Raw genomic sequence first — 19,860 nt, 5'->3', positions numbered from 1 at the left:
TCTGCAGCAGCTTCCTGTTGACGGGAAGTCCCGACGAGTCGATTACCGAGTGCAGTAGAGTTCCGCGGCTCATGGATGAAAATGTATGATTATGACTCCATGGAAAAGCAATCAAAGTTCATATGTGTCTTACCTGCCAGTTTATAACAGTTATTATCGAGAGCGGACAGGGAAAAGAACGGAATTGAGCATTTCAAACCGCAAATTAGCGGTCTGCTAACTTGATCTCTGGAGAGTGAGTCTAACACAGTTTCACTGTGATTTAGACCATGGATTAAACTTACACTGGAATATCCCTTTAATACAAAAAGCACTGTGATGTCAGCAGCCCGTTGGATCCCACAGATCAGGGAGAGTTCCCAAAAAATATTTTGATAAAATCTGGAAAACCATGAAGATAAAAAACGCCACTGAAGACGTCAACGCATCCATCAACATGATTCGATAACTTTTACCCAGTAAGAATCATCCAAAAATGACGTGTTCTGAGAAAATGCCAGTGTTTATTTCTAAAGATATGTTTATACTAACCTGTGTTATTTTGGTGATTATTAAAAAATGAACCTCACACCGGCTGACAGTTTTCGGGGTTGTGTTCAGTGATCCATGACGGCCGTCGTCGACGTACACGACACCTGAACGAGTCGTTCTCTTCGTCGCATCTGAGCGACCTTTATATAAAACGGTAGATCTATAATGAAATCTCCTCTCACACAAACAAACGCAGCGTGGGCACGGCACACAGTCCTCTGAGCCTCTCGGTCTGTTCATTGTTTCTGGGAAATATTGAACAATGCAGCTTGTTGACCTCAGCAGACGAAACCTCTCAGAACCTCCTGCACAGCTCGGAGGGAGCCGAGCTCCGGCGTGCAGACCTCAGCTGACCTGAGAGGAAACGCTCCCGTTGTCTCAGGTTGGCATTTTAACAGTTTGTGTTTCCATCCGAGACACGATGCATGTCGACAGCCGAGTTTTTGTGCTTTGTTGCCACACTACTGTAGCTGCGCTTGTCTCAACCGGAAAGCCAGTCCTCAAGAGCCCGAATCCCCCTGAACACGGTCTCCTTGACATCCCCCGCCCCGTCTCAGATGCTCCGCTCGGAGGTAGCTCGCTCCCCAAAGATCACGGCTCCGAGAGTTTCTTTGTTCCTCAAAACAAAACAAAAAAAAAAAAGGTCTTTGCACTGAGATGCTTTTAGAGGAAGAAGACACAGACTGCAGAAATGTTTCTCTGTCTAAGAAACACGATTTTCTCCTGGACTGTGGCGTCGTGCTCGTGTCTGAACATGAGCTTAAAAACCACAGTGATGGACGTACAGTTGTACCGCGAGGGCTGTAGAGAGGCGATATTCTCTGGTACTATTTCAGAGGGAAGTACTGTACGTTTATGTAACAGCTACAGTTTGTAGATGTACGCAGAAACAGTTTGAACTTTTCTGTGGTTTTGTAGAAACGTTTTTCTGGCGATTGTGTTGAGATTTTCAGTCATTTTAGTCATTTTACGAGGCTGAAAGATCATCGGGGAAGTTATGGAGCAGAACTTCTTCTCGTCCGTCTCATTTATCATCTCGTGACCCTCAGAACAATATGTTGTGAACCACTGTAGAAAATGTAAAACCAGCTCCGATCAGAGAAGTTACAGCAGCTGAATCCTTATTTATGCATCAGTCTTCATCTTGTGATGGTAATTTGAGCACATTTTACCTGTAATACATCTGTAGGTCATCGTGGTTTGGAGTGTTGTTTCATTTCCTGTTTTATTTTGTAGGTTATATCCTTATTCTTGTTTTCCTTTCCACTTCCTGTCTTTGTGTTTTTCCCCGCTCTCTCAGTTAATCTTTCCTCTGTGTTTAAATGATCCCAGGCCCTCGTGTTTTCCTGCTTTGTTCTCATCATTAAAGTTTGCTTTTCTGTCTCTGTATCTGTGTTTTGCTCCTGTTTTGATGATCCATATTTTCTCCACTGTTATGTTTTCTCAAAGGCTCTGATTGTCTCGTCCACCACGGGGGAAACATGAGGTTTAAAAATCTCTTCTGGAGCCCAAATGGTCATTTCTGTCTCGTCCTGTCTCGTATTTGCCTCACTTCTTGACTTTATAATCATTAATATTCCATATACTGTACGGAGGCAGAGTCGCTCCGTGTTTTGCTCACGGACACGCAGGGATCAAACCCGTGACCTTTCCAGTTCTGGTCGTGGTTTCCCTAACAGGTACGCTATCACCCACCTCATTAATTTCATCATTACAAAAGTGCCTTAAGAGGATAAGAGAATATTTCATTTACATTTTTATGCAGCAGGCTGATCTCTGACTCGAACGCCTCTACATGTGATGAATAGTCGAGGGCTTCGTGCGGATTAGACACTTCAGCGGGACACATTTCCATCTGCGCTCCAGGTTGTTTGGTCGCAGAGAGGACGGATTTATTTTTAAATTTAATGTCTGACTTTATGGCTGCAACACGTATCTTCATTATCTGCCGTTTGCTCTGTATGATGAAGGAAAACTGTTTTTTAAAAAACACAATTCCCACCGCGAGTCAAAAGTTGCCTGACTCCCGCGGTGATGTATTCAAACAAGTTGGTTTGTCGGGTCCAGAAGTCTGAACTCTGCAGATATGCAATTTAATATCTTATAAAAAAAAGAAAGAGAGAGAAAAGCTGCAAATCTTCCAGATGTAAGCAGAGAATGTTTTCCATTCTTGTTTGACAAATTGGCCCTTTTAACGGAAGATGTTTTGACGTGTCACAGCAGGAAACGTACAGCGATGAATAATAAATTCAGTGGTTTGATTTTTGTTTTTTGATAGATGTCTTTTCCACTCAGGGAGGGGGAGGACGGGAAGGGAGACTTTGTTGGTGACGTCATATTAAACACTGATAAATAAGAGTACCGTGCTTGTAAAGGTCAAACTGATCAATGTCAGGTGTTATAAATGTGTGTGAAGGCTGATGTGTTTATGTGATGCGATGTGTATATTTATGTGGCAGCCTTTTATCCAAGACAAAATCTCCAACGGGAAAAATAAATGAATCTTGAATCTTGAACACTTTTACAGTCAAGGACGCCGTGAGCCAACAAAAACTGGAGTCAGAGTCCTCGTCGTCCAAACATACGGGTCCAGGAGAGCTGGTTCTGATTCTGACGAGCGGCCGTGAAAACAACTGTTCAATGAATGTGTCCTTGAGAAAGACGCTCGCTGACAGACTGTAAACAAGCCGACAGTTTGAATATCACATTATTATTTGGTAATAAAATCTTGTCAAACAGGAAATCTGTGCAAAAAAATACAGAAAGAAAGGAAGGTCAAATATAAACCAGGTAAAACAGATAATTTAACATGTTTTCTCTTATTAATTCATGATAATACATTCTTTTCGTCTTGCAGCCTGATGGTTTAGCTTTGGAGATCTTTAAGTAATCTTTAAGTTTGTCTGTTGAACGTGAACTCTTACATGAACAATTATGTGACTGGTGTTGAGTAGAGCTGCAATTAATGATTTGATGATAACGACTTCTTTATTGGCCACATGTGAGCGGGTTGTAACGTGATAAATGAAAAACGTCTTTCTCGGTTGACTCTACGAGCCTGTGGACATTTGTTGAAGTTGTCTAACGCTGCTGGATTTCTTTGTGAAGGTTGTATTTTCTGCCTCAGTCTGAAGGACGCGCCTCGTCTCTTTGACTCGTCTCCTCTCTGCTATCGGAGAGCGAAAGCAGCTAACGCTAAAAATCGGCTTCCAGCACGATACAGAAGATCCACAGAGCCCCTTTAATGATGTCGCCGCTTAATTAACTTGCTGCGCACAAATGTTTTTATAATAGACAGAATTGATGGTGAGCGTTCGATGGTTAAACGATCCTTTACGGCCGGACGTGGAGTCTGCAGGACACGTAATCGGACCGCTGACCTTTACGCCTCTGTGTGTTTCTGTGATGAGACTTTCTCTCCGCCGCCTCACCCCGTCACCAAGTTCATTAATTTCATTAATCAACAAACTGCCCTCAAGGCGTTACAGATTATTACAGCCAAGATAAGATATATTTAATATTAGAACTTTTTCTCATTTGATATTAATAGCTCTTTTTAATGCGTTCAGCTGGAGCGCGAGGCTTCAGCGTAGACGGAGCAGATGATAATCTTTAGAACCAGAAGCGACGGAGCTTTGTGCCGCGGTTCAGACGGAGTCAGAGGGGCAACAGGAGGATGAATGAAAAACGGTTGTGTGTGCTTCCTTTTGTGGGGTATTGGTTGATGCATCAGCTGATATCCCGTTGTGTTTGCTGCCTGTCTGTCTCTCCGCCTGCCTGTCTGTCTGCCTGTCTGTCTGTCTGCCTCCACGAGAGGGAACGACATCCTCCATCTGCCCCTTGATCTCCACCGCTCGCCCTCCGTCTGCCTTTCGCTCGCTGCTTTATTGTCTCTGTCATCGCCTCCTTTTATTTCTCACTTTGCTCCTTCCTGTCACTCTGTTATCTGCTTTTATCAGCATCATTTTTCTCTCCTGTCACACCCACCTTCCCCCTTTTTTTCCTCGCTTACACATCCTCCCCTCTTTTTTTTTCTTCTTTTCCTGGAGTGAGTGTGAGGAGGTGTCGGCTCTGCAGCCCTCATGTGGCTCATCGAGCTCCGGCAGTAAGAGTGTGGGCGGTGTGTTTCGTTCCAACATATTCGCAGTGTTAAAAAAGAAAAGGGGAGAGGAATGGTAGGTTGAACTGCAGTGAAACAGGGTGTGAAGACGCACATCCACTTAGGAAACCGCCTTTGAACTTATGATGCACTGTGCAGCCATACATAATTAAAGGGAAGTGGATTTTGTGGAAGAAAACCGCCTCATGAATCAGTTATTTTCCTCCATCCAGAGGCGTTTTTTAGGGAAAACGAGCAGGTGGTGTTTGTGTGTGTGTGTGTGTGATGAAGGATGGAGGGAAACATAAACAATAGGTAGACGAATGCTTAATCTGCAGTCAGAGATGAGAACGCTGGAGAACAGAGGAACAATCCTGCTGGATCTTTTATTATAATCTGGTTTGATTGTTTGTTTTTTCCTCCATAACACACGACGGTCGGCAGCTGCGTCCACGTGTCGCCGCTTCACCGATGACGGAGGAGAAACGACAGACAGCAGATCCATATTTACAGTATGCACATCAGAATATGAGGAATATTAATAAGTTAATCAACAGAAGAATAGTCGCGAACATGTTTGTTAATCACCTCACAGTTCCAGCTTCTCACTCGCAGAGATTAGCTGCGCTTCATTTCAGTGAGTGAACTTTGATGAGATCACAACAATCACGCTTCACTGTTTCAGGCATTTTTAACCCAAACTGTTCATCCATTAACCAACAAACTCATCTTGTTTTAGATTCAACATTCAGATTAATTCAAATATGATCAAAATCACAATGTGACCAAATGCATATTCAAATTGCAAAAAGTTGCAAAGTTAAAATACAACACAAACAGCATCGTAATGAAGTGAGACGTCCCAGCACACAGATCTGTTTCTCCTGAGGTCAAACGAACACACGTCACATCGTCATGAGTTGTTCTTACAAAAACGATCATTCCCGCTGATCATGAATCACATCGTAACAGTAGCATCAGTCAAAACAAACATCTTGCAGCCTCAGTTTAGATAAATGCTTTTCTTTAACGCTGCTGTAAGTGATACAGATATCTCCATCTTCCAGCAGTAAACACAGTTACAGAGTGCTTGTGTTTCTCTACTTCACCTCGCCGGATTAAAAGAGAAGAGAAATGTTCTGGTATCCCTGCAAACTTTATCCAATCAGGTCAGAGAACTCCTGTTTTCTGCTTCATCTGGTGATCACTGCTGCACGCAGAGAGGAGGGAAGCCTTCAGCTGGAACTTCAACCCTTCAGGATGTCAACAGTTTTGTCATCTTGATCAAATCTTGTGACTCATTTGTGACTCACTGTTTTCACCGATGATCATCATCTGTGGATTCTTTTCTGAATGAATCACCTTGTTGTTGTTGTTGTTGTTCCTCAGAATGTCAGAAAATTGTGAAAAATGTAAGTCAGTGTTTTTACAAAGCACAAGTTGACGTCCTCAAACGCATCTTTTGTCCACGACGACAAACAAAGATATTCAGTTTACTGTCAAAGAGGAGAAGAAACCAGAACGACTGTTAACAGCTAATAGATTCATGCTTGCAGCTCTTTTTAACGCTGCCAATCAGAACATTGTTGTTGTTGCTTTAATCACGACTCAGTTGAAAATGTCCGTTTGTTTTCCTGGAGGATTAATTGTTAAATGAAGCCATCAGACGTGTTCCTGCAGGGAACCTTTGTGTGATCACTTCATACTTTATATGAAGGTTTATAACTAGGTTCGGGAACAAAGACCACGCCTCTAACTCAAACATTTCCGCCCGAAATATATTTAAGCACACCTCATCCGTTCACTCCCTCTTTGACTGATACTCTACCTCCCTCCCTTCCAATCCCCTTCTTTCTTTTGTTTTCTCTCTCTCATCCACATACAGGAACCACGTGGGCTTACGAAGAGATCGGAGACGGCTCCCCCACTCAGCGTCTCCACACCCACTCTGTTCCTCCCAAACTCCCCCCTCCATCCTCTCATCCCACCAGCCTCTCTCCCTTCCTATCAACCCTCACCCGTCCTTCCTAAACCCCCTCATCCCTCGACCCTTTCCCTCCCAGTATCCAACATACGTCATTACGTGTAATAAATTCCTGTTTTCGTTCCATACAGTCTTTGGCGCGGTCTTTGTTAGTGAAATGATACGTATACCTTCGAGATGAAAGAGGCCGGAGATGATTCACTTTTGTTTCGTACTGTGAATGTTTAGTATTTATATTTCTCTTAAGCTTGTTCTGTTGGTTCCACTTGGACAAACCGTGTGAACACAGACGACGACCTCGATGTCGGTGAAGTGTTTCTTTGCTCAGTGCAGATTTAAATCCAACCAGCGATTTTGGATCCATACGGACTGAAACAGTGACTGGCCGTGGTTAGAGGCAGTTACAGCTCCTGCAGTCGGTCCAGTCTCCACTGATGGAGTCCGTCCTTGTTAAGGACACGTTGCTTTTAGTCCAAATTACAGCAGCATGCTGTTCACCTGCCCGCATCCAAGAAGAACAAACGCCTGCCTGTTATCTGTGCCGCACAGCGGACAGGGTGCTGGTTGTGTCGGAGGTGATAGTGGTGTAGGATGGCACACACCGGAGCGCTAATGACAGAACAGCCGCATCGACTGAGTTCCACAGGAAACAGGATGATGTTGATGTGTGCGTGGGAGGCTGCCTCGCCGGGAGATGCAGCCTTGAGTCGACTAAACAAGCACAATTCTTTATTTATTGTATTCTGCTGTATTTCTCTTTTTCTGTTCTATTAACGTGAGCACAGCCTTGGCACAGATTCAGCTGATCAGATGAATGAGAGCATTATCTTTTCATAAGTGAATACAGAGATCCGGGCAGATAAACGTATGAATCCGCTCCATGCGTAGAGGAGGTAGTCGTCATCCTCGAGCTGTAGGAAGACCTCCTGAAGGTTTACTGCGGAGTTCAGCCAGATTATGAATAATGGAGAAAGGTCAGGATAGATTTTTAATGGATTTATACACCACATGGTCGCGGTCGCATCAACAGGGACTTATAAAGCGATCGTTTCTATTACAAAGGTCGGGGTGTTTCTGCTCCAGTGCTGCTGCTGCTGCTCTTCTGTTGAACGTACAGTGAAAGATTAATGGAGCCTTAATGTACGTAGACTGTACGACTCACGGTTAATACGACTAATCTGTAATGTTGAGCACCAGTAAAGATGATATGTAGGACACGCTTTCAATCAGTAAATAAGCTGCTGAACTGCAGATGTAGTACCATGCTTGCATATTATTAAAATGATTATTTCATTTTAAAGTGCAGTTTGATGATAACTGTAAATTGCTAAATATGGACCGCACAGCTCAGCAGTTTCTTCCACTTTAATCATTTTGTTTTGTGAATTAAAGGGCGATATCCTACATTTAGACCAGTCATTGAACCTGTCACGGTCTATTTCTCAGCCTGTCATTAATAAATGGTTAATTTAAAGCTAATTAAACTTTGAATTAAAAGGTTTATAGACGTCAGTTGCAACTTTACAATGAACAACTGCTCAGTAAATGGTTCATAAAGCATCCCATTGTTTGATAACAGTCTGATAACTATTAAATAAAGTTTGATTAACGTACATTTACCATTTGTTAATGATGGTTTTAAGACGTGTGACCCTGCTGTGTTCCAGAGTTAATGTGGGAAGCAAAGACGGAGTCACCAAAACAGCCTGTTTATACGGAAACTAACGAGCTGTAGTTGTTGCTAGGTAACACATTAGAGGTCGAAGCTAACATTTACAGCATAGCTTAGCATAAATCTGTGGCGGTACCGGAATCAGGCATGACCTCGAGACTTTCCCTAACTTCTTCCACACATTAAAATGCAGCAAATCATGTTTGGAATCTATGTGAAGTATCTCCATCTTTAACTGGACCGCTGCAGCAGAAAACAGAAACCTAACTAAGCGAACATCTCTGCGTCCGAGCCAGAGTTATTATTTGATGTTGTGTTCGACGTCTCATCACTTCTCCTCTGTGCTGCTGAGTGTCTTTTTGTGAATGTCACGAGGAAGAATTTTGTGTCTCGGCTGCGTTGACAACGAATTCAAACGCCAGCAGTTTAGTTGAGCAAAAGCACAAATCTCCTCAGTGTTTAGAGACTTAAGTCTCCGTTTCATGTTTTCAAAGTGTCCAAGCGCAGTTGGCTCTCCGCTTGCATGAAACACTAACTGAGACGAGGAGCTTTATAGTAATCCCTTCTCTTAATAAGCCGTTTCACGCGCATCACTATTCAAAAAGGGGGTCAGGGTGCGTCTTAATCAGTCATTCGACGTCTGTCGCCGCTCCTAAAGGCGGGTCGGCGTGACTTTAAATGCGTCCTTTTAATGCATCGCTGTGTGTGATGTGAGAGATGTAATTTACGGCGAGTGTCAGCGGCGACCAAGGCTAAGAGTCGTGTCCCCCGGGTGACACCGAGTAAACAGTCACTTAGCTTGCATGTCCCTGTCCACCCCCACAGCGCTGATGGAGACCGATGATCACGCCCATGTGTAATTGCGCTGACGTCCCTGTGACAGATCATATAGAGAGCAGGAAACTGAGAACGGCTCTAATGTCGCTCTAGAAATAAAAACAGGACATCAGGAATATTCATCCGTTCAGGAAGGTTCTGTTTCTTTTTGGCCCGCCGGGATAAATCTGACTTTTTCACGACAACATTTAAATTTTGAGCACGTGTGGGGAAACGCAACATTTATGATTTAGCAGACAGAAGCATTTTATAACACAGCTATCCTTCGCACATGTTTTGCATAATTCTAATTAAATGCTCAGTCAAAAGCACCCAATCGGGCTGTCAAGTAGAAAGTAGGAGGAAACAAATCCTTTTATATGTTAATCTGCTTTACTACGACATTGTCTGGCCTGCCAGGGAAATGAATATTTCACACCTCAAACGACACAGAGGCGTTCTTATTTGCATCAGCACGGCAAAATAAATGTTATTTCCATCATTTTAGATTAGCTCTGCTTTCCTGCTGCTATTAAGCATTTCTCACGCTACAGATGCGTTTTGATTCTGTCCAAGCGAATCCTGATAACATTTCACAGTCACTTGTTGTACAAAAACTGACCAGAACATTTTTAATATGTTCCAGTTCTTCGTCTTTTGCACACTTGAACACCTCAGAGCTGCTCGAGGTTTCAGGAAGATGCGGTTCCTGAATGTGTTTGTTGCCTCCGAGCTTCGTTCTGCTGCTCGCTGTGGACGGCCGGACACATTCAGAAAGAAGATGCAGCGCTAATTGATTTCTGTCACTGACTTGAGTGCACCGACATTCAGCGCACGACGGATGCTGATCGATTCATCAGGCCGATTCAAAAACAAGATACTGGTAGAATTAAAATCCATTAAAGGGTTATTACACCAATTGTACACGTTAAAGTGTGTTCACAGGTCTCTGGGAGTAAAACTGCACATGTGAGAAAAGTAGTATGAAGACTGTTGTGGCTCCAGATGAAGCTGCAAGTAATCTGATAAACTGCCTCCAGTGATGTCACTCAGTGGATCAGTTGCATTGTGGGTAATGTAGGCACCAGGTTTTTGGAAACCAGTCCACTGGTCTGATTTTGCTCTCCTATAACACTGTTGGACTCATTATGGACGGTTTAAAAACTGATGATCAAAAACGATCCAGCAGAACCAGAGATATCGCACTTCTTCTTCCTTGATGAACATGGTGCCTACATTACCCACAATGCAGGTGTACAGGTGTTTGTGAAGTTTGTGAAACGGCCACGACAAATTCTAAATCATTCACACCTTCTTGTGAATTCTGCAGCTCTAATTTCACCATTTACGTTTAAAACGTAGGAAAGAAGACAACATTTCATTGACAGTAAACATGTCAAATTTTACACAGATAACTTTTTTTGTGTTCTGTGGAGAAAGTCCCCAGACTCCCTGAACAAAACGCTTAATTTTGTGAGTTGTTGCGCTGGAAGGAACTTTATAAACTTTGTGAAACCCCGTTCACAACAAAATCTAAATTTTTTAAGGTTTTTTGTTAATTCGGCAAACGTTATGCATGAGGATATTTTCTTTCTTTGTGTGAAAAAGCAGTGTGTGTGTTTGTCCCGGTGCTCATTTGCATAAAGAGCGGGGAAGTCTGCCGTGTCTTTTATGCTGGAAGGACAAATGTCTTTGTGCTGAAAATGCATAATTACAGATAAATTCTGTAGCAACACAAAAACACAGAATACAGAAAGAAAACAAGAACGCAGCAAATCATCCACGTGTTCTCCTGATTAACGCCTCCGACTTCATGTCTTATATTTATCCGCACGCGGTGTCACAACCTGAGTCGTTCGTCAGGCAGCTCAACAGGAACACCTTGCCTTGAGGAGCCATTGACCTCCGTCAGCAGCATCTCACTGTCCCATTTATTATGCCTGCACACACACACACACACACACACATCTTTCTCACTATGTAACCCTAACCCTGTCTCTCGTATATAAACCACATATTCACAGTCCTTCTTTACGGCTCTGGCACACACACACACACACACACACACACTGACCGGTGTTCGTCCTCCCTCCAGGTGACGATCCTGATCATCCTGGCCCTGGCCTTCCTCGCCTGCATCGTGTTCCTGGTGGTTTATAAAGCCTTCACCTACGACCACGCCTGCCCGGATGGATTCATTTATAAGGTAAGAGCAATAATTGGCCTATATTTCATTTTACACACCCGTCACTCAGCCCAGGAGAGCGTCAGGAGGTGAACAGGGCGGCTCGATTGTCAAGAGGGTTTAACATTAGCCTTCACAGGAGGTTTTCATTATTGACATTTTATTTTTTTATAGTTCTTTATTTGATTCATCGACAAAATATCTAAAAATAGGTTAAAACGCCCGCCACAAGTTCACTGGTTACATCATCAGTTCACCAATATTCAATTTATACTGATGAAAATGGAGAGAAGCAGGAGATTTGAGACTCTTGGCACTTTTTGTTGAGAAATTAATTAAAGATGAGATCAGATAAGATAATCCTACACTGATGCCACAGAGCAGGAAAATCTGGTGTTTCAACAGCACATGGACAGAAAACAGAACAGTTAAGTGAAGAAACTGAGAGAATATATAAGTATAAGCACACACAGCAGGTGAGATGAGATGAGAACGCTCTCTGAACTGTCTGTTGAAGATGAAGCTACAGTCAGAAGACAGCAGTCAGCTGGAACGACTGGAAACTGAGACAGAATCCACCCACATGGCTGCAGAGTAACTACGTCCAGCTGCTCCGTACTGAACGTTTCAGGAGCACCAGCAGGAAATTTAGGACTCGTCATGCAACACAATACATTCTTATTTGTTCCACCTCGGCTGAATAAATATTGTGGTAATATATAGACCAGCCTAACTTATTACACCGCTGTACTCAATAATACATTTGAATTTAACTCTAAAGACATTAAAGGGACAGTGTGTAACGATTTAAGTAATTTATTAACTCAAATAAACGTCTTCGTTCATAAGTAAGTCCTCATTGGTGAACAATTACCTCTGCCAACAATCTGACTTCTCCTCCTGAGCCAAGAATTACCTATCTGAATATCAGAGATGGACAGAGTACTCGACCACAGTACTTGAGTAAGAGTACAAATACTACTGGTCAAAATTTACTCCGTTACAAGTAAAAGTAGCTCAGTCGACATGTTACTCGAGTAAGAGTAAAAAAGTACTTGCTTTTAAAGGTACTTAAGTATCCAAAAGTACATGCTTTTAAATGTACTTTAAGTAAGAGTAAGAGTAAATTTCTTATTTTTCACATCAATGAATTACTATAATTTTTTCTAAATGAATTTAAGGACCTTTTAACTCTTGTTTCTGAGAATGAACTCTTTGAAACCACCTGCACTGATGTGCTTGCTTTTAGAACCACAATGTTATATAAAGCCTGCAGAAACACCTATACAACAAATACAATGAATGGATCACAGGAGGACAGCAGATGTTGCAGATGCAGATGTTTATTAACAATCATTAAAACTGTAACCAAATGAACCTGCACCGTCCAACTAACTCTCTATCATTTAGCTAAGTTGGGAACTGGAACCCCCTCAAACACCAATGTTGTCCCCGGACCACTGGTTGAGAATCACTGCTTTACAAAAAACTACATCTGATGCAGCCATTGTTGCGGTTTTGTTTTGACAAACGCAGTCGAGAGCGTGGCTACTTTGGTGGTTTCCTTATGGGGAGGGATGACGTATTTCAGCTTTTACGTAGATCCCAGTGGAGCGCGTGCACTGTGATAGGTTTCCTTCTTTGACAAACACAGCTTGTGTCCAATAGTATTTTAGAAAGAAAAAAAAAAAAAGAGCAGACCTGAAAGTAACGAGTACTTTTCAGCCTTCCTAGAAATTAACTTGAGTAAAAGAAAAAATATTTGTCTTGGAAATGTATTCAAGTAAGAGTAATAAGTACCAAAGAAATCTAATACTCAAGTAAAGTACAAATCCTCTGGATATGTACTTAAGTACAGTACTCAAGTACATTTACTCAGTTACTGTCCACCACTGCTGAATATACACAGCACGGGCAAGCTCTATGGAGGCCGCCATGTCTTTCCGGTTTTAAAAAAACTACGGACTGCTGAGAGGGACACAAAGCACTACGTGGTACTACGTAGTAAGGCTAAACGCGTTTTCGCTCAGAGCTAGCTTGACTGCGGAACTGAGAGGGAGCTCAGTAAAAGCGCTCGTCACCAACAATAACAATAACTAACTACATCGTTACCTCATTACTTGAATCAGTAGAAATACTCGACGCTGTTGGGAAAGAGTCCATATTTTGAAAATGAGTTTCTTGTCCGTCAGGGCCACCGTAGCTTCTGGAACGTCTCCAACGTCTTCAGAACGGGAGGGGTGTTGCAATGTAGAACCTCACAGCTAGATGGCGCTAAATACTTGATATATTACACACTGTCCCTTTAAATAAATGATCTTGTGCATGATGTCAATGTTTAGTCGCACTTGACGTATATTTTGGTGCATGTGTGACCAACACAGTCACACCTGCAGCCTTGTAGACAATAAACAGAAATAAAAATGTGACTTCAACACAAAATAAAACCAGATATTATAAAATGAATTGATAAGAAGCAGTCGGCACTGTGCTTGAGTCCTCCCTTTCTAACTGGAATACAGACTTAAGAGTGTCTGCTTTCTTTTTATCCATTTATTATCAAAAAATAATAATTCCTCTGGACAGAGCCATGCTAGCTGTTCCCACCTGTCTCCAGTCTTTATGCTGTGCTACGCTAGCCTCCTGCCGGCTGTTACGATTCCAACTGGACTCATATATTCGCTCCTCCTAAAACACGAGACTATCTGCCCTTCACTGTCTCCCTCTCCTCTCCCCTCTGCTCTAAATAAAGAATTAAAGGTGAGCGCTCTGCCCAGCCTCCTGTGGGAGAGGGAAAAAATAAAATACTCCTGTCCTACTTTTACTAATGTCCGAGGTCGTCATACAGGAAGAGGCTAACGAGGCTTATTAGACTGGCAATCATCAATTAACGATATCAGTGATTTTTTTATGACGAGTGTAATCAAGTGTAATTTCAAGCTTTTTTTCTTTTTTTCTCCAAGCCAAAGAAAGACACTGAGATATGTAATTAGCTGCTATTAAATGAGAATTAGACTTACTGCCTATTTTACAATAATTACCACATTATGATCACTAACTCGTGATCCATACGGCCGAGGTCGTCCATCCTCCAACCAATCTGCTGCCCCGATGTGCTCAGTGTCAGTGTTTAATCTCTTTCCAGGAGGTGGATGCAGACTTCCTCTCCTCCCAGGTACTTATAGATTTCCGCTGCACTGCACTTATAAGTTTGTGTAGCAGTTTGTGCGAGGTCACCTTGGAAGTCTGTGTCTCTGGATGAATCTGGTCTTTTAAGGTGGAATAAATCTAGTTTCAGGTCCGCAGCCTCTGCAGGGGCTCTCTGACTGCAGTCTGCAGAGGTATTATTAGAAGTGTCACATGCACGTTGGCCAGGTGCAAATGTGTCGATAGAAGAACACACTGTGACACAACTGCACACCGGGCTGTTAATGTATGCACACTCAAGCACATTTTAATGCTATACGGGCGCAAAATGCAGTAATATAAGCCTGCACTCCATGTGGTATTATGAGCCCACTCTCCCCCGTAATAGAGTTGTACTCTTAGCCTCAGAAATGCAAAATACCTTCTCTCATCTGCTCCCCGTCCTCTGATGAAAACCAGGTAAATGTGTAAATGCAGATTATGACTCTTGGATGTTTATTTCAGTGGGCGAGCAGACCATAAAAGCAGTTCTCCTAATCAAAGCTCATCAAGCCGTATTCCATTTTTCACATCTTTTAGAGAGACATTTTTCGTTGCGCTCCATGATTTTGCATCATTAATAAAAACAGTAAAAACAAGTGTTGTGTTTTCTTTCTGCGTACGTTTTATTCAACGTAAATCTGATAAATATAGATGAGTGTGTTTTCAAACACAAGCAGCAGTCGAAGTCTTTGAAGCTTGTTTTTAACGTTGGTTTCTTGAACGTAGCACTTTTAAATGTCTAAATTCAGAATTAGTCAGAAAAATTGCGATACGATTTCGCACAAACCTCTCAGCTCTATGAAACGGTTCAGTCGATGCAAAATTTAGCACATAAGACGTTCGCTGCCACCAGGTGTCGCACTAGAACATCAGCATCTTGGACCTAAACAAACTTTCTTCAAAGCTACCACTGAAAAAAACTGTGATTTTAGCATTCAGCCCTTAATTCGCAGAGTTGGATGTGAAACGACTCTGGCTCTGCACGCTGTTTTACCAGCTGTACTTGAGTAACATGAGGAGATATTTCTTCAATCTGCTGAGTGACCTAGATTCATAGTAGTGTCCGAAATCACCCACTCACTCCTTTCTCACTACCTACGGGGGGTTTTATATAGAGGAGTCCATAGTGAGCTCATCTGTCAAATGAAAAACTCTTTAGAGATTATCAGTTGTACTACTGCACTTCTGTTTATGAGGCATTGCGGGATGAGTAAACTATATAGAAGATAATAATTCCCACTACACTTTTGGGCAGCAGTACAAAATGGCAAGCTCACTATAGAGTCCACTATTTTGTGGGTCGTGATTTCAGACACAGCCAACACAAAATTATAATAATTCTCTCTTAGCTATCGTGCTAAAGCTAGCTACCTAAAACACCAAGTAAAATGTGCTTTATGGAGCTTAAAGGGATATACCGGTGTAAATTTAATCCATGGTCTAAATCATATTTCTACTGAAAAGCTGACTAAATTTACCACTCTTCTGCAGCAGCTTCCTGTTGACGGGAAGTCCCGACGAGTCGATTACCGAGTGCAGTAGAGTTCCGCGGCTCATGGATGAAAATGTATGATTATGACTCCATGGAAAAGCAATCAAAGTTCATATGTGTCTTACCTGCCAGTTTATAACAGTTATTATCGAGAGCGGACAGGGAAAAGAACGGAACTTGAGCATTTCTAACCGCACTCGGTAATCGTCGCGTCGGGACTTCCCCGACCCGGAAGCTGATTGAGGAGAGTTGAAGTCTGTTTTTAGCTTTCACAGTAGAAATCCAGCTAAGCTAGCGGAGGTTAGATGCCCCGGACTATGTGCTGAGACCCTATTTGTACTGTTGCTGAAGTTTGGTGCTGTTCTGAGCATTATTTGTGGCTTTTTGGTGGCGGTTTATATTTGGATCCATTTACTGCAGTGTATTGTTGTTGTGCGGTCGTTTCTGAGGTTGATAAAACTCCGTAAATTAGCGGTCTGCTAACTTGATCTCTCGAGAGGGAGTCTAACACAGTTTCACGGTGATTTAGAACATGGATTAAACTTACACCGGAATATCCCTTTAAGTTTGGTCACACGTTGTCTTTATGAGCGCAGGGAGGTTTCACAGTCTCACCAACATGTGCACAAGAAAAATATTTTATATGGTGGAATGTGGAGGATGGACGGAGGCCTGAGGAGTGAAGCTCTGTCAGCTGGTGGTTCGGCAGCAGATACTTCTCCTTCAGGGTAAACCAACTTTTAACAATGAATTAACGGCTCCGTGTTCTGAACCGCTCTGTTCTCTCTCTCCTCAGCACAAGCGGTGTATCCCAGCCTCTCTGGAGGCGTACTACGCCGCCCAGGACGCCAACTCGAGGGGCCGTTTCTACACAGTGATCAGCCACTACAGCATGGCCAAGCAGACCACCTCGCACTCCGTCTCCCCCTGGCTGCCTGGAGGGGCGGGAGGGCAGCAGCATGACGCGAAGCCCCCGAGCGGCGAGGGCCACTGAGCCGGCCCGGCGGGTCCGAGGGTGTCGTAAAACACGTACAGACACATGCAGACATGCAGACACACAGACACACGAGAACAAGTAGGTGAACATGTAGAAATATAGACAAAAAGAGACGCACACAAACACGACAGCTGCATATATAATGCCAATGTAGAGTGAAAACATGCATGCAGACATTAAACCACACAAGCACATCACAGCGAGATCATTTTCTGATTTACCTTGACTGCATTTCTCTCTTGGGATTATAATCGTTTGCTGACACACACACACACACACAGACACACACACACACACACTGCTCTCTCGTTACCATGTCGACTCCCTCGTTCTTATTTATTATTATTTATCGACTCGTCATGATATGTTCATTTTTTAACTGTAACGTGCGGATGATTTCTATGTGATTACCAGGCAACTCTTTGTACAAAGACAAGCGCTAGTGCTGAATTACAACCTTCTCGTTTGTAGCGATTCTTTTGTTTTTTATTTTCAAGTGTGTTTACTGTCGTTACTGTAGAATCAGTCACACACACACAGACACACACACACACACACGCTCTAGCTGTAACACATTTACAAAACACAAAGTTCACTCTCTGAGGAAGGTTTTGACGCCACTGAGACACGTCTGAGTTGATTGAATGAATCTTTTCCATCATGGCTGTTTGATGGCTTATCTTCAGTGACATTTCAATGTGCTGTGCTATAACATTTTAAATCCTGAGACCCCCCCGGTGACCCAAGCTGTACATACACCTGTGCGTTCAGGCTAGTTTCCTGTGTGTGTTTGCATTGTAGTAGCTTTAATTAGCCGATTTTTCCTTTTCTGTTTTTCCTCTTTGGTTGCATATTGCTTCTGCGGCCGGTCTTGTAGCTCCTTCGAACACGATGTTGCAGATGGGAAAGGAAATACTGTGCATATCACCGTCTCTTGCCAAAACTCTTTGCCGTGTTTTGGTTTGTTTATCGATGGGCTTCGACTGCAGCCAGGTTCTGTTCCTCTACGGTCACTTTTCATTTTGTAACGTTGGATCTGTTGTCAAGAGCGCTTTTATGAGATATTGTGATGTTGTTAGTTGATATGTAGCGATACTTGATGTAATTTATCAGTGTGCATCCTTGTCTCTTGGTTTGAATTCAAAATAAAAACAAGCTGTGACCTGTGCCGAGTGTGTCTGTCAGTCCTGCTCACCGCCGCGTCTCTTTGGCGCTAACGCTAACGCTAACGCCTAATTCAGCCCCGAGGCGCTGCAGTGCGAGCGACAGTGACAGCTTCTCATTCAGCACGTTATATTATTCACACGTTCCTGCTCCCACTCAGATTCATACTACATCAGATATGTATTCTGCTGTCTGTGTGTCGAGCTGCAGAGAGCAGGGTTGTTGATGAGCAGCTGTGATTGACAGCGAGTAAAAAAGAAAGAGCAGCAGCAGCAGAATACCTGTATCTGTAATGGCTACTGGATATATGATTCATCACCAGAGTCTTCTGTGGACGCAGATAAAGGCTTTTGTTTTTCTCATGTGCAGCATTAATAACGGTGTCTTCAGTGAGTGACAGGGAGAGCCGGCTTTTCTAATTAGAGGCTTGTATTCTAATGAACGTGTCTGCTGTCGGTGTGTTTTCACTCGGAATAAAACATCGGCTGAATGCATCAGAGACAGAGACGAAAAGTCAAAGAGAAAGAGACAAAAATAAAACCTGTGTTTGATTAAATAAGAATATAAACAATCAATGTAGCATTTAAAATCTCCAGAAATGTGTGTGTCTGACTGGAGATCCACAATAAACATTATACTGGGAAATGTACACGATTCAGTCGATCATGAAAGTAAATAACACTGAGAATCTGAAGCCAAATTACTTTCATTAACTTGAAAAGTGCAGCATTCACACACTGCAATACTGTGAATGTTCATGTCAACCGATAAACAAAAAGAAGAAGAAGAAGATGAGAGTCAAAGAAGCGGGTGTGGATGTTTTTTTTGTTTTTTTTACAGTTTCAGAGGAATACAGCACATTATTCATCAGTCCAGGAGCTCAGAGAGGAACGACGTCTGCAAGTTTTATCTTGACAAAACATCTTATGAGAGCTGCAGAAAACCTTCAGGTTCACATAAACTACAGATAAGGAAGTTTTTTTATTTTCAAAAGTGTCAAACTATCTGTGATCTTATCGATATCAGCCACGAGAACACATGCTGCATCTCTAGTTTCATCCTCGTGTTGACGCATTTTAGTCCCATCAGAGTTCAAACTCTCGGCGTGTCTGCCGTGCAAAAAGAACAAATAATTTATATTTACAAGACTTTAGAGCAGCAATAACACAAAGCTTTGCATATTCTTTAATTGTCTCGTCCTGTTTCAATACCAGAAACTGTTTTATTGCTCTAGCAGTTCATCCTTCATCCAGCCGCTGCACACAACCACTGAGAGTTTGTTGTCAGCTCGTGTAAAAAACAAAGTCTGATCATCTTTTAAAACTGTTTTCACAATGAGACCCAAGAAACAGATTTACTCTGCGAACATCCGGCAGGTCTTTGTTATTTTCTCACTTCCATGTTTCTTTATAATGAGCCTATAATAGCTTCATGAACAGTTTCTCCTCTTCTTCTCCTAGAATCTCCTGCTTTTCTAGCGTAACAGAAAGGTTTGTAATGAGGTTCTTGCTGCGAGGGGTCGGACGATGAAGTCCTACACTGTGTGTTATTTTATTTCACCAACAAAATATATGTTGATACACATTTAGAGATAGAAATGTGTCTTTTGGGCAAAAACCCAACAAAAAAAGGAGAATACTCCATCACAAAGATCATAAAAATCACATTTTGACACCACACAGTCCTGATCTCTGATTTACCGTGTTGTCAATATAGATAACTGCCCCTCAT

The 19,860-nt window shown here is 42.5% G+C and overlaps 1 protein-coding gene across 1 annotated transcript in view; it reads left to right on the top strand.

The window, feature by feature from the left end:
- nsg2 (neuronal vesicle trafficking associated 2) overlaps nucleotides 1-18,133 on the top strand; it is a 47,820-nt gene extending 29,687 nt beyond the window's left edge. The window contains exons 4-5 of the mRNA XM_030438850.1: nucleotides 11,198-11,308; nucleotides 16,765-18,133. Coding sequence (XP_030294710.1) covers nucleotides 11,198-11,308; nucleotides 16,765-16,962 — 309 coding nt within the window. The 3' untranslated portion in view covers nucleotides 16,963-18,133. The remainder of the gene's footprint in view (nucleotides 1-11,197; nucleotides 11,309-16,764) is intronic.
- Nucleotides 18,134-19,860: the final 1,727 nt, after the last annotated feature.

This window comes from Sparus aurata, chromosome 13, assembly GCF_900880675.1.
Source record: "Sparus aurata chromosome 13, fSpaAur1.1, whole genome shotgun sequence".
NCBI classification, from domain to species: Eukaryota; Metazoa; Chordata; class Actinopteri; order Spariformes; family Sparidae; genus Sparus; species Sparus aurata.
Note: the sequence above shows the minus strand (reverse complement) of the source record. Positions and strands in the feature narration are given on the sequence as shown.